The 14123-nt window shown below is 34.9% G+C and overlaps 1 protein-coding gene across 1 annotated transcript; it reads right to left on the bottom strand.

Moving 5' to 3' along the window:
* Positions 1–294: 294 nt before the first annotated feature.
* Positions 295–1649, bottom strand: LOC131075542 (indole-3-acetate O-methyltransferase 1-like). The gene is made up of 4 exons (XM_058012387.2): positions 1539–1649; positions 867–1295; positions 515–781; positions 295–318 (listed from the first exon to the last, which is right to left on the bottom strand). Exons 1-4 carry the CDS (start codon positions 1647–1649, stop codon positions 295–297), a joined length of 831 nt encoding a protein of 276 aa, XP_057868370.2.
* Between the last annotated feature and the right edge of the window lie 12474 nt (positions 1650–14123).

The following is a 14123-nucleotide window of genomic DNA, read 5'->3' as shown; positions in this document are numbered from 1 at the left end:
TAAATACTATTGGTTAAGGGTTCATATTTTCTTTTAAAGAAAAATCAAAATTCAATTTTATCCATTCAAATTGATTTTCTCTTTTCTTTAGGGTCTCAACACCCCTATTAAGAGAGAGAGAAAAATTAAATATTAATAATATGATTAATTTTATTAATTTGAATCAATTATTAAATAATTTTTATAGATTAACAGAAGTACAAATGAAATATATCTTCAGTCAATGGGCCTTCTCTTTATGATACTCTCCATCTCTTCTAAATTTGGACCAAACCATGATATATAAAATTGTTCTCATTTCTCCTTTTCAATAATGCCCTGCCAGTGCAAATTTCCATATTATTTCCATATTAGGAATTTAAAATGAAGCCCTAATAAGATAATCACTTCAATTTGGGATTTCACCTCCTCAAAACAAATAACCATACCGACTAATCCCTAATCTAAAACTCATCCTAGGGTGCAGGAAAATAATGAATTATAGAAAGAGAGAGTGTGTATGCACGATATTAACCTCGTTTACTAGTTCCTCAAAAGCATATTCTAAGTGGCGCGCAATATTTACTAACATTCCTTGCTCCTCCATTAGTTGGATACCTACATTACGCCCCACCAGAGATATAAACATGCATCCCCCATCAACTATCTCTCTTGCTCGGGCATTTAGAAATGCTGTGAAGTCTGTGCTAAACTGGTGAAGATACGCAGCTCCCATTTCCTCCTCGCAATCAATTGAAACGTACACACGAGGAGAGCGCCTCTGTTGAACACTTTCTGGCACCTGCATTTGCATCTTATCATATCACTCCTCTACACCACAACATCATGTACCCATCCATGGAAGAATTATCATTTTTATTACTCACCTGTGAAATCCAGTGGAGACTGGTAGAAGAATGACAAAAATGCAGGCTTTTTTGTGGAAAAAGACGTCTGAAATGTGATCCACACACAGCCGCCGCAAAGTATGATCTTGAAGCTACTGGATTGTTATCACAGACACGATTACCGTCTGCATCGGGAAAACCTTGTTGGAGCGGAGGCAACAATCGAAACAGCAAATTGAAATCATTTGACGGAAGGTCAGTGAAATAAACCTTAAATTCTGGCACCTGCCTTTCCTCAAGTGAGCATTGCAGAGCTCTGACAATGGTGTCTGCTACCACAAGTGTATTTCGCCCGGTTCCACACCCGAATTCTGCTATCCTAAATTTACCTCCCCCATTAAACTTCAACCTCATATTCTCACAAATGCTGCGCTCAAGAATTGGTTTCATAGCTTCAACTATCTTTAACTGCAACAGCAAAATTTCCAAACTCAGATTTAGTACAAGAAACAGAGTTCACAGTAGTCAAGGTGCAAAAAATAATAGAGTAGTGAGACTACAGTGGAAAAAACTTATTCTGGAAAAGGAAGAGCTTAAATATTAACAAGTCAAAGATCTGACCAGAAAAACAAATGCCCAAAGCAGTAAGACTTTCTTTCAAGCTCGAAATAATTAATTAACAGTAAAAGAAATTTATTTAGTGTTTTGTACCTGACATGAAGAATTGTTGGCATCTCCATCTCCACCCTTCATGCCAAGCAGATTTTCCAGATTCGATTTAAACTGAACTTGAAATTGAGATTGAGATTTGAGCATCTCCATTAAGATAGCTTAATTGACTTCTGAGCTTTGTTATGAAGAAGCTCAGTCAAGGAAGGGTTAATGTCAATGCCTCATTAGCTATGATACGTCTCTATTTAAAATCATTATTTGGAGGCGACATCATTTCTTACGCCCTCTTGATGACGCAATTACTCTAATGTCAATTCGTACCGCTTAGGATATATTGTTTAACAGCTATTGGCTATTGAAGAACCGAAAAATTCGGACAATGATTCCAAAACAAAAAGGTTGATTGAAAGCCAAGCACGTTGAAGGGTTACGACAATACCAACTGCGATAAATGATGCAATACGAACCCACAGCCATGCATTTTTTTCATCACTTAGATTTTTTTTAATGCTAAATGCATCATTCAACAAGTGTCACCTAGTGGGAGTATTTGTTGTTTTTTGGATGTTAAATGCATCACAGAATAAGTGTCACGTAGTGTTTGGTGCTTGCAAGCAATAAATGTAGTGAGAGTATTTGTCATTTTTTGGATGTTAAATGCATCACATAATAAGTGCCACCTAGTGTTTGGTACATGCAAGTAATAAATGTAATAAGATAAGTATATAAGATTTTAATTTTATGTTCGAATTAAGTGATTTGATTTATATAATTAAAAAATAGAAATAATCAATGTCATTTGAATTATAATTGAAATTTAGAAATATATGCATTATAGATTAAAATTATATGTATTGTAATTTGATTTTAACTTTGAGAAATGAAATTGTATTAGAAATAATAAGATACATTATAATATTATCTAATTCTATTCCACTTATAAGTGATATAATATTAAATTACATAAGAACAACACAAACCTAACTACAAAAATAATTTTAATATTATAATAAATAATATATTGTTATTCTAAATATTATGTTATTATTTAAAAATAATCTTATTTTATTACGAATCTTTCTTTTATAGATAAACATTAGGATTCTAATATTATTGTGTTTTAATTATTATATTATTAATATATGATAATTATATACTAATAAATACATAACTATAACTTTACTTTAAAATCATTATTAATGTATGTATTTATCATAACTAACGAGGCATTGACATTAACCCTTCCTTTACTTTAAACATAACTCTAACTTAACCATAATTCAAAAATTAAGTTTGGATTATGATTAAGTTAGAGTTATGTTTAAAGTTGGTGTTAGGTTAGGTTTAGTTTAAATATGCTAAGGTTTATTTAGAGATATGATTAGATTTAAGATTAAGTAAGGGTTAGCGTCATATAGATAAACATTAGGACTCTTATGATATTGTATTTCAATTATTATATTATTAATATATTATAATTATCTTATAATATTATTGTATATGTTTTTATATATTTATTATTATGTTGTTATTTGTTTATTTATTATTATAAATATTAGTACTATATTATTAATTTATAGTTTTTATATTATATATATGTCTATTTGTTAATATAAAGCTTTAAAAGATTTAGATAGAGAGTATGTGTAAAATAATTTTGATAAGAAAATTTAAACATACTAAATATTATCTTAATGTACCTAAAAATTTGCCTAAAAAAATATTTGAATTAGTTTAAAAAGATGAAAATTTTTCAAGCCAATTAGATTGGAAAAAAATATTTTTTATAATTTGTAAACTTGAAAAGTATGCATCTTAACTTTATAATTTTTTTTAAAAAATATCAAAACCAAATATTCATAATTCTAATTGCTGGAGAAACAATTGAATAATAACAAGTTTACAAAACCGATGACAACTGATTACAATAGTACTAACCTAACGACAAGTAATAATAAGTGTCATGTGGTGGGAGTATTTTTGGCTAAGTTTGATAGTAAGATTTGTAAGATAATTGAATTTGGTTTTGTTTCTTATAATAAACATCTATTAAATAGGGAGATAAAGTCATTTGTTAATAGAAGGTTTTGTAGATTGAGTTATTCGTAATTTTTTTTTTTGAATTTTTTTCCTTCTATTTAGACTTATGCTAATAATAACAGAGGAGAAATAGCAATATCACTACATGGATTAGAAATGACCAATATTGAGTACTATTGATTCCACATTTAGATTAAAGGAAGAATATAATAGACAGAATTTAGTTATGAATTTAATAGTTGATTATTGACAGACTTATTTATACTATGTAAGAAGGCCCAAATCTAATTTACAAAATAAAGAGTAAGTCAGTTGCGAAACATTGAAGATTGTATAAAGGAATAATGCATTGGGAATCCTCGCAAGAATTGAAATCTTATAGTTCATTATTTTTTGTTGATTGTTACCTTTTGGTGAACACCTCCAACAACTCCATAAACTTTTAGATAGTCACCTAAATGTTCTTATCTTCTTTTGTAGAATTTAATGTTTTCTATTTTTTATAACCTTTCAATAAAATACTTACTATAACCCATCCACTCATATTCTCAAAAGATTATTTTGATCTAAATGCAATAGTAAGAACTATTTAATGAAATACTTTAGACAACCTTGTAATTATGTACTACTAAACACTAGTAACTCATAAATACAAAATATATCATTAAGATTCTATATGAAAATAAAAAAATTAACTTTGAAATACAAAGGGATAATTTCTCTAAATCTATAACTAAAAAAAAGAATTAAGGAAATAAACATCGGTAGCAAGTAGAAGGAGGACATGTAGATATTAATGTTGCAATCAAAGTTAAAGTTGTAAATTCCCCACTAGATATGTATGTGAAATATAAAAGTCTAGAAAAGGCATGCAAACTATTTGATATAATTATTCAAAGAGACGTAGCCTCATATAATTTCATGCTTGCAAGATATACACAAAATTGTTTTTTGCAAGGGTTCTCTCTAAATATTTGAATTGAAGAAGCACTCTAGAATATATCTTGACACTTTATGTTTTTTCTTTATTCTTTGCATGTGTAGTCATGCAAGTTTAGTGGACAAGAGCTATGTATATTTGACTCATGAGTATCACACGTTGCATTACATGGGCAAAGTAATATATGATAAAGAAAACACAATTTGGGAAAATATGGTGTTACACATGCCTTCTATTTGTAATTTTATCTATTACTTGTTGTGTGTAAATCCAAATATTTCTTACATTCTCATCCCTTAATATTTTTTACATATTTGTCAAATTTCAATGGTTTGATTAAGATTGAAAATCTATGAAATTGGTGAATTCAATTGTTAATTAATATTGAAATAAACAATATCCACAATAAGTTATTATTCAGCATGTTATATATCTTTTTTCTTCTATTTTGTATTATTTTGTGTACCTATTTACAAGTTAATTTCTTTGATGTTAATATAGAATATTTTTTATAATATAAGACTATCCACTAATTACGTTGATAAAGTTTTGTTACTATGAGAGTACCTCAAAATCTAAACCAAAATATGTATACAAAAATAATAGCACAAATTTGGTTGCTTATTTGAAAATTACAATCATAAAAAAGATAAACAAGTAAAGGGTCCTAAATGTAGCTTGCATAATCTCAACTAAAAATTAAAAGTCATGATTTGTATATTTTTATGGGCATAACTAATATATAACAATTTAATTATAAAATTAATAAATAGAAAAATAAACAACCTAGCCATGTAACTTTTCTTTGCACATCTTCAATAATATCTATTGCATATTTAATCATCCATCCATTCATATCCCCTATCATTCAATATTAGTGCATTACTATGTAAAATGGAAAGATTATAGGTATTACAAATATGCTTTATTTCAATCAAAGGCTAAAGTAAAACAAGAAAGGCTTGATAACTAAGGGTAAATGCTTCATATTTTATTTGTGATATGTATGGAAATGGACTATAGATGTAAAATAAGATATCAAATATCTATTACATAATATTGGAACACATATAGCCCAAACTTTAGTCCTAAACGGAGATAGATAGGCACTTGAATTATGTTCCTTTTTTCTAATGGAATTAAGATTTGAAGTGTATTTTTGAGATCTAGGTTTAATGATTATAAAATTATGACTTTCAATTAAATAGTAAATTATGAAACAAAAAACCAACACGGTAGGCCAAATCTAGAAATAGGACATAGAAAGGAACCTGTGACATTAAATTGATGTTGAAACTATTAGATGGTGCATTGGGAAACCTAGTATAAGGGTGGCTAAACTGACAAAAAGGGATAGAAATGTAGTTAGGAGGTCCTATAGGTCTATCTCCCAAAATTCTAGCCAAAAAGTGTTGTACATGAGTGTTGGGCACCCTAGTCTTAGTGTTTCTACCTATTCAAAATTTGGGAATGTCTATCACAATCTTCTGTGTAATCCTATATCACTCTCTTTTGTTATATCTAAATCTACACACATAAAAATAAGGAAGAATGGTTGTGTAGTATAGGGGCTTCCCTAAGTCAACCTTGTGTTGGTGTTATTACATCCACCATAGAAAGATGCCACTGAGAGGGGGGGGGGGGGGGGTGAATCGGTGGTTATCAAACTTTAACCTTTTAATCCTAAAAGTGTGTATCAGTTAGTAGTTCAAACAAAAAGTTAATATATCGGTGAGATAGGGGAGGACATAAAGATGCAATCAAATACAAATACACATCACATAACACTGGATATAAGAGGAAAAGCCAACATGGGAAAAAAATCAGAGAGAAATGTTGTTGGAGTCTATTGCTCCAATCCAGCCTCACAATAAACATTGTATTACAAAGTTTAGGGTAGCAACCCCTGACTTAGGATACCAACCCAAGGAAAACCAACCCCTGATTTAGGGCACCAACCCAAGGAGCACCAACCTTTGCACCGAGCACCAACTCGGTGATTACAATAACTATAAACAATAAAATAGTAATAACCTAGTTACAAATGAGTTTTGTAACCTCTACATATAATCTCTTCATCGGTTTACCTCTACTCACCTGCACTCTCTGCTGCAATTTTACCGGTTCAAGCTCTACCTCTTCTCTGCTAGTATACTATACTTCGATCCATTGCCTCATGTCACTACCGGTAATCTACTCACACTATTTTTCCTTCACTCATGTTGCCTTCTTAAGGTTCTAACACTACCGGTCCACTTCTTCTCTATTTCTACCTTGCCTGATCCCCACCGATACTCACCCTTCTCTCCTTAACTCTCTACTGTTATCTTGGCATTTCTCCCTTGCCAGTTCACTAAACTATTATACCCTTTTGCAACTTATTGGTTACTTTAACCTTAATGATTAAACCTCTACTAAACCCTCTTACTGGTTACACCTTCCAAAACTCGGTCACTATGATCTTTGATGAATTCTCTGGCTGGTTAGCTCTTTGATGCACACTCACAGACTCTTATCTGATATCACAACATCATTGGAAACATCAATCACTATGATCTTTGATCTGTATATTTATGCTTGAGCTTTCTCGCCAACATGGAAATTCAAAGTTGGCGCGCTAGGGTTTTCTCCATCAACCACAAGGTGTATCAAATCAAATCAGATCATGTCTTTAGGATTGACCACCTACAATAGATCACTCAACTCTACCAATCTCGCTGCTTCCAATACACGTTTGCTATATTTAGCAAACATGACCTATTTGTCGACCTGCACTTGTCAATCATAATGAATGATGTTTGCAACTTCTTACTCCAAATCATATTTGTATCTGCACAACTTGCATCAATCATCACAACACAACAAACAACCTTTTGATTTGCCTTGAGTCACACGCCTCTACAAATGATCCTTGTATTTTGTACTCGTCACTAATGTTTAACTAATCATCAACTACCTCACTAACAACTTTGATTATGCACTATTCACTTGCCCCTTGGAGACCATGTTGCTTCTTAGTCGACATACAACTCATCTGATTACTCCACTGTGTCAGTTTTGGTCCTGTCACCGACCAACCACTCAATCGATATCCATCTTATGGTTCAACTTCCCTATCAATTATACATTAACCAGTCAACCTTCATACCATGCAGTATCATGTTCTGTCGGTGGGATCACATCTGCCCGATCACCAAACATACCAATCCATCGCATGTATCCAGATTGGGTCTCCATGCATATCTTCATCAGGTGAGAGCCGTTCACCTTTGCCTCTTTGGACACTTACTGGTTGACATAGCACATAAACAATCTCCAATGTAGATCTCCTAGTGTACCAGTATATGTGTTTACTAGTTGACATTACTCCCGACTACACACCAGTGACACACATAGAATCACCATGTCAACAAACTTCAACTATGTCCAACTATGGCAACATCAATCTCCATCTTCATCTCGATAGCACATTCTTGCCTTCTGGTGTAACTCCATGTTTGTAGATGCAAGACCTTTCCTTCTCCTTCATTGGTCATACCTCATCTCAACCAGTTTTCCAAAGTGGCAAACTCATCACAACTAATTCTTCCTCTTCTATCCCAGTAGCTCATCACACTTTCCCTTGTTGAACCAGTGCATATCTTTGATTTCATACACTTGAGGCATCCTCATGTTCCACTATGGTCATCTGGTACAAGCCCTCAATCAACTACCTTTGACTTCTCTGACTGTCTTATCTCAGTGGATTATGATGCATTCCATGCATGTTGAGAGATAAGCTTAGCATGACCACTTACCGATGGGAGTAGATGGACCAATGCACTAAACTTGACTTTACTAATATTGAGAAGACATATCTTAAATCAGGCATATAACCCAGTAGACATCCCCTTTGTCTACCTTACTAACTTGTAGCAGCCCAAACTCTGTTGATCATATCTTCATCCTATGATAACCTCTTCATTCGATGGGAGTCCTATTGTATGACACCCAATTGCATACCCATTGCCTGTACTTCTTCATTAGTTCAACCTTGCTTTCTTACAAGTCACATGCTTATTGGTTGGCAACCATACACTACCAACACATCACTCACCAGTTGGCATTGCCATAATGCTAACTGTCTCCAATGCCTATTCTTACCGGTCAACATCCCAACTTATGTCTCCAACATTAACTTGTGTACCGATGACTCCAATGACCATAATGTCAGTTGACATCCTCTTCTTACGAGTGACAAGCTATATCGATAACCTTCTATACCAATTGACATCAATGACAACATTCTCCCCCTTTGGCATTGATGTCAACACATGTAGTATCTGGTATACTACAGAATTTCTCTCCCCCTTTGACAACAATGGCAAAGGGTACTGATAGAACTTTCTACCAGTTGCTTCTCCCCCTTTGACTATTTCACTCTGCATCCTCTCAACCAACAACACTAGAGAGAGAGGGCTCAGACACCAATTGACACCAATTGCATATACCAATCTGATACCAATTGTAGAAAAGTGTGTTAGTGAATTTCACTTACCTGTCGGTCAAACTACATCTTCTTCGCTTTGATATGCAGAAAGTTATTTTGACACCATTTTGTTGATGGTGACACTGATACCAAATGTATGTTCTCCCCCTATCTAGGTAACTCTCCCTCTTTTGTCAACTCTCCCTGTACACCATCCTAGTGTTCTTTTCACCCAGTGGTCCAATTATGATTTCAATTAAGTACAAATTGAATAGACACTGAAGGAAATCACAAACAAGGACTGATGAGCACTTCCTAATGTCTCAGACTTACGTGTACTGCAGCATAGACACATGATCTTCCCTTGTGTCCAGCATGCTTGATACCAATTAAAATATGTGGTTGTGAACTCCCCCCAAGCTATAGATATCAGGTCTTCTTTGCCTATCAAGTTCTAAACCGAGACACCATGTGATCTGCAGATGGTCTTTCACTTCCATGATATCCATCACAACTTGACACATGATCTTAAATGAACACAAAGTTGGCATTCACCTCAATATCATGTCAGCTACCAAACCAGTTAAATCAAAATGATGCATGCATATAAAATCAGCTACTGGATGAACACATTGTCATTCAGGACTTTTCCAAAATCACCTGAGACATAATTTCCTCAATCCAAGCCACTAGAGTCATTGCACTGATCCCAGAACACATTGACTCACACAATCTACAATGCCAATCAATATCCATAACAATAACATATTATACTTGTCGGTTTTCTATACCAGACCAATATCTCCACCGGAGCACCCTCCTCTAACCTCTGTCTTCTGGAGTCAAATGCCTTTGATCCCAATTGAAATTTGAACCATCCATTGACACATGTAGTAGTAATTTATCTCACATATGTAGATGTGTAGCCAAGGCACTAACTAGACACACTGTCATGTCACTTTTCCCTTATACCGGTAGGAGCTTGTCTTTACATATATCTTTTTCAAAATTTGGGGGTGAATGATGCAACATGTAGCTCCCCCTAAGGTCCTGCATCTCTTTTAAGCCTTAGGATATATCACCTATGCATTGAATGCATAGTGGTTTCCCATGGTCATATCCTCTTGCTTCTTTCTCTATACCTTCTTGATTTCCCTTCTCTTCTCATTTGTAGTCTCTCGAGTAATGTTGGCTTTCTTTGGCTGATTAGTTCTTGCTCCAAAAACATTTCTATAGTAGCAGACTATGTTCATGCTAGACACATGATTGGAAGACCTTCTATAAAACCATTTTGATCTTCTTCCTCTGATCATGTTGTTGTAGCCAACTACCGGAACTAGTGGATTTCTTGATCTTGCAGGGGCACTTCTCCTTTGGTTCCATCCAGGTCTTTGACTCCTATACATTATGTCATCTCTTCCATGCTAACTATAGTTTCTACACCGACTGTCATGTGACTGAAATCTCTTCTTCCTATATTCATGACTTCTATGTCCAAATCCAGTGCAGTTATAACATACATAATTTACATTTCTTGGAGTAGCAAATGGACTCTTCCTATCATGCATAGGAGTAGATCTATGGATGTTTCTACAATTTGACATACTATGGCCATATGCATTACATCTTTGACATACTAAATTCCTATTTCTAAACACTTTTATACATTCATTTGCCCTATGACCATAATATTTGCATGAAAAGTAGTAACCAGAGAAGGAGGGATTACAACTTACAAATTTATTTTTCCAAGCATGAGGTGATCTTACCAGCTTGGTTTCTCCATTTCTACTTCTCTGGGGATTGTTCTTGGGAACAAAAACATCTCTTTGTTTTCCACCGACAGAAGGTCTTCTAGGATGTCTTTTGATGTTCCCATTTATGATGAAACCTTCTTCTCTTATCTTTCCTTTCCCTTTAGGATCAACATTATTCCTTCTTGTAGCATCTGTTAGATTCATCCTCATGTCTTCCCTGGTTGTAGTTAGGTCAACCTTCTTCCTAGGAGCATTTATGACTATGAAGGTCTATCCCTTGTTATCTCTACTTGAGGAGACAAGCTAAATGTCTTCATTGGAGACATCCTTTCTTTTGGAGCACTCACTGGTATCAAATCCTAATCCTCCAATATCCTTGGAGTGTTTTTGTTTGTTCAACATTTTGTCCAAGGATTTAGCGTTGCCATCATACTGGGGATCCTCACCTTGAGCTCATCTTGGCATTTCTCAATGTCCTTTTAGACATTCTCCATTTCTCCTAACTTCTGACATTCTTTGTCCTTGGCCTCTAGCTCGAATTCTAAATCTTTACATGTGCATTTTTTGGTATCCAAATCTAATTTTGGTTCTTCATTTATCCTTGTAGCATTATCCTCTTATGCTATTAGCTTTACAATGGTCGACTCTGACTCTTGAAGACTTTTGAACAATCGGTCTTGTTTAGCAATAGCAGCATTCTCGAACATATTTTATTCTTTTCTTACTCTACTAAGCTCCTCGAGTGCACTTACAAGCTCACCTTCAAGATCAACTTCAACTTCATCTTCTTCTTCATCATTTTCATCACTGCCAAACATATCTTATTGCTAGTTGATCTATGTTATCTCTTCTTGATGTGTGCATCTCACTTTCTCTCTCTTGGGCCCCAAAGAGATGGGTTTCCTCTTCATCATCTACACATGTGTTTTTTCTATTGTTCTTCTTGCTTCCACAAACCAGTTCTGCAGTGGTAGGCTCATTTATTTATAACTTCTTTAGTATGTCCCACAAAATCTTTGTCGATTTGCATATGTCTACCTATGAAGAAGCATCACTAGAAAGTCCACATAGTATATCATTCATGGCTTCAACATTGCATTCATCTCTTCTTTCTACATCATGACCGGTGGGAGGACTAACAGGACTGAGAGATCATTAACAACTGACATCCAAACATCATACCCTAAGGAGGATAGGTAGACTTCCATTCTACAACTCCAAATGAAATAGTTTGACCAATGAAACGACAGTGTAGGGATTGACTCAAAATTAACCATTGTGTTCAGACTCTAGAATCTACCCAAGCTAGAGAAAGCTTATCTAAGTGGGAACCTAGGCTCTGATACCAATTGTAGAACACAAGATGCCACTGAGAGGGGGGTGAATTAGTGGTTATCAAACTTTAACCTTTTAATCCTAAAAAATGTGTACTAGTTAGCAATTCAAACACAAAGTAAATATACTGGTGAGATAGGGGAGGACATCAAGATGAAAGCACACACAAATGCACATCACATAACACTGGATATAAGAGGTAAAGCCAACATGGTATAAACCTTAGTGAGAAATGCTACTGGTGTCTACTGCTTCAATCTAGCCTCACAATAAACATTTTACTACAAAGTTTAGGGCACCAACTCAAAGAGCACCAACCCAAGGAGGACCAACCCCAAATTTAGGGCACCAACCCCTGCACTAAGAAAGCTCAACGATTATAATAACTATAAACAATACAATAGTAATAACAAGGTTATAAATGAGTTTTGTAACCTCTGTATATAATCTCTTCACCAGTTTACCTCTGCTATGTTCTCTATCGGTTCTCTACTCACCTTCACTCTTTGCTGCAACTTTACCAGTTCAGACTCTACCTCTTCTCTCCTGGTCTACTATACTCTGATCCACTACCTCATGTCACTATCAGTAATCTACTCACACTATTTTGCTTCACTCACTATTGCCTTCTTAAGGTTCTAAGACTATCGGTCCACTTCTTTGTTTCTGCCTTGCACGATCCCCACCGATACTCACCCTTCTCTCCTTGACTCTCTACTATTATCTGGGCATTTCTCCCTTGCTGGTTCACACAACTATTATACCCTTTTGTAGCTTACTGGTTACTTTAACCTTACCAGTTAAACCTTTGCTAAACCCTCTTACCAGTTACACCTTCCAACACTCAGTCACTATGATCTTGGATGAATTCTCTAACTGGTTAGCTCTTCTATGCACACTCACGCACTCTTATTTGATATCACAACATTATTGGTAGCATCAATCACTATAATCTTAGATCTGCATATTTATGCTCGAGCTTTCCCGCCAAGATGAACATTCAAACTTGGTGTGCTAGGGTTTTCTCCACCAACCACGAGGCGTATCAAATCAAATTGGATCATGTCTCTAGGATTGACTACCTGCAACATATCAGTCAACTCCACCAATCTCACTGCTTCCAATACATATTTTCTATATTTAGCAAACATGGTCTATTTGTCCACGTACACTTGTCAATCACAATGAATGATCTTTTCAGCTTACTCCAAATTAGATATGTATTTGCACAACCTACATCAATCATCACAATACAAAAGTCAACCTTTCAATTTTCCTCGAACCGCACACCTCTGCAACTGATCCTTGTATGTCTCAGTCATCATTAATGTTTAACCAATCATCAAATACCTCACTGACAACTTTGATGATGCATTGTTCACTTGCCACTTGGAGACAACGTGGCATCTTAGTCAGCGTCCAACTAATTTGATCAGTCCACTGTGTCGATTTTGGTCCAGTCACCGGAAAACCATTCAACTGGTATCCATCTTATGGTTCAACTTCCCTACTGGTTATACATTAATCGGTCAACCTTCATACCATGCAATCTCTTGTTCTATTGGTGGGATCACATCTGCTTAGTCACCAAACATACCAATGCACTGCATGTATCTAGAGTGGCTCTCCATGCATATCTTCATCAGATTAGAGCCTTTCACCTTGGCCTCTTTGGACACTTACCGGTTGACACAACACATCAACAATCTCCAATGGAGATCTTCTAGCATACCTGTATATGTGTTTACCAGTTGACATTACTCATGACTGCACACTGGTGACACCCATAGAATCATGATGTCAACAAACTTCACCTAGGTCCAACTATGGCAACTTCAATTTGCATCTGCATCCCGGTAGAACATTCTTGTCTTCTGATGTAACTACATGTCTGAAGATGCAATACCTTTCCTTCTCCTTCATTGGTCATACCTCATCTCAACCGATTTTCCAAGGTGGCAAACTCATCACAACTAATTCTTCCTCTTCTGTCCTAGTAGCTCATCATACTTTTCCTTGTTGAACTAGTGCATATCTTTGATTTCATGCACATGATATTCTAGAGCACACACACACTTTTCAAT

Source organism: Cryptomeria japonica, chromosome 5 (assembly GCF_030272615.1).
Source record: "Cryptomeria japonica chromosome 5, Sugi_1.0, whole genome shotgun sequence".
In the NCBI taxonomy this organism is placed as follows: Eukaryota; Viridiplantae; Streptophyta; class Pinopsida; order Cupressales; family Cupressaceae; genus Cryptomeria; species Cryptomeria japonica.
The sequence above is the reverse complement of the archived record's forward strand: the minus strand, read 5'-3'. Positions and strand labels throughout refer to the sequence as shown.

Coding starts and splice junctions, on each gene's coding strand:
- LOC131075542 (XM_058012387.2), bottom strand. CDS start 1,649: ATGGAGATGCTCAAATCTCAATCTCAATTTCAAGTTCAGTTTAAATCG. Junction 782..866: donor GTCTCCACTGGATTTCACAG/GTGAGTAATAAA, acceptor ATGCAAATGCAG/GTGCCAGAAAGTGTTCAACA. Junction 319..514: donor TTGAGGAACTAGTAAACGAG/GTTAATATCGTG, acceptor TTGCACTGGCAG/GGCATTATTGAAAAGGAGAA.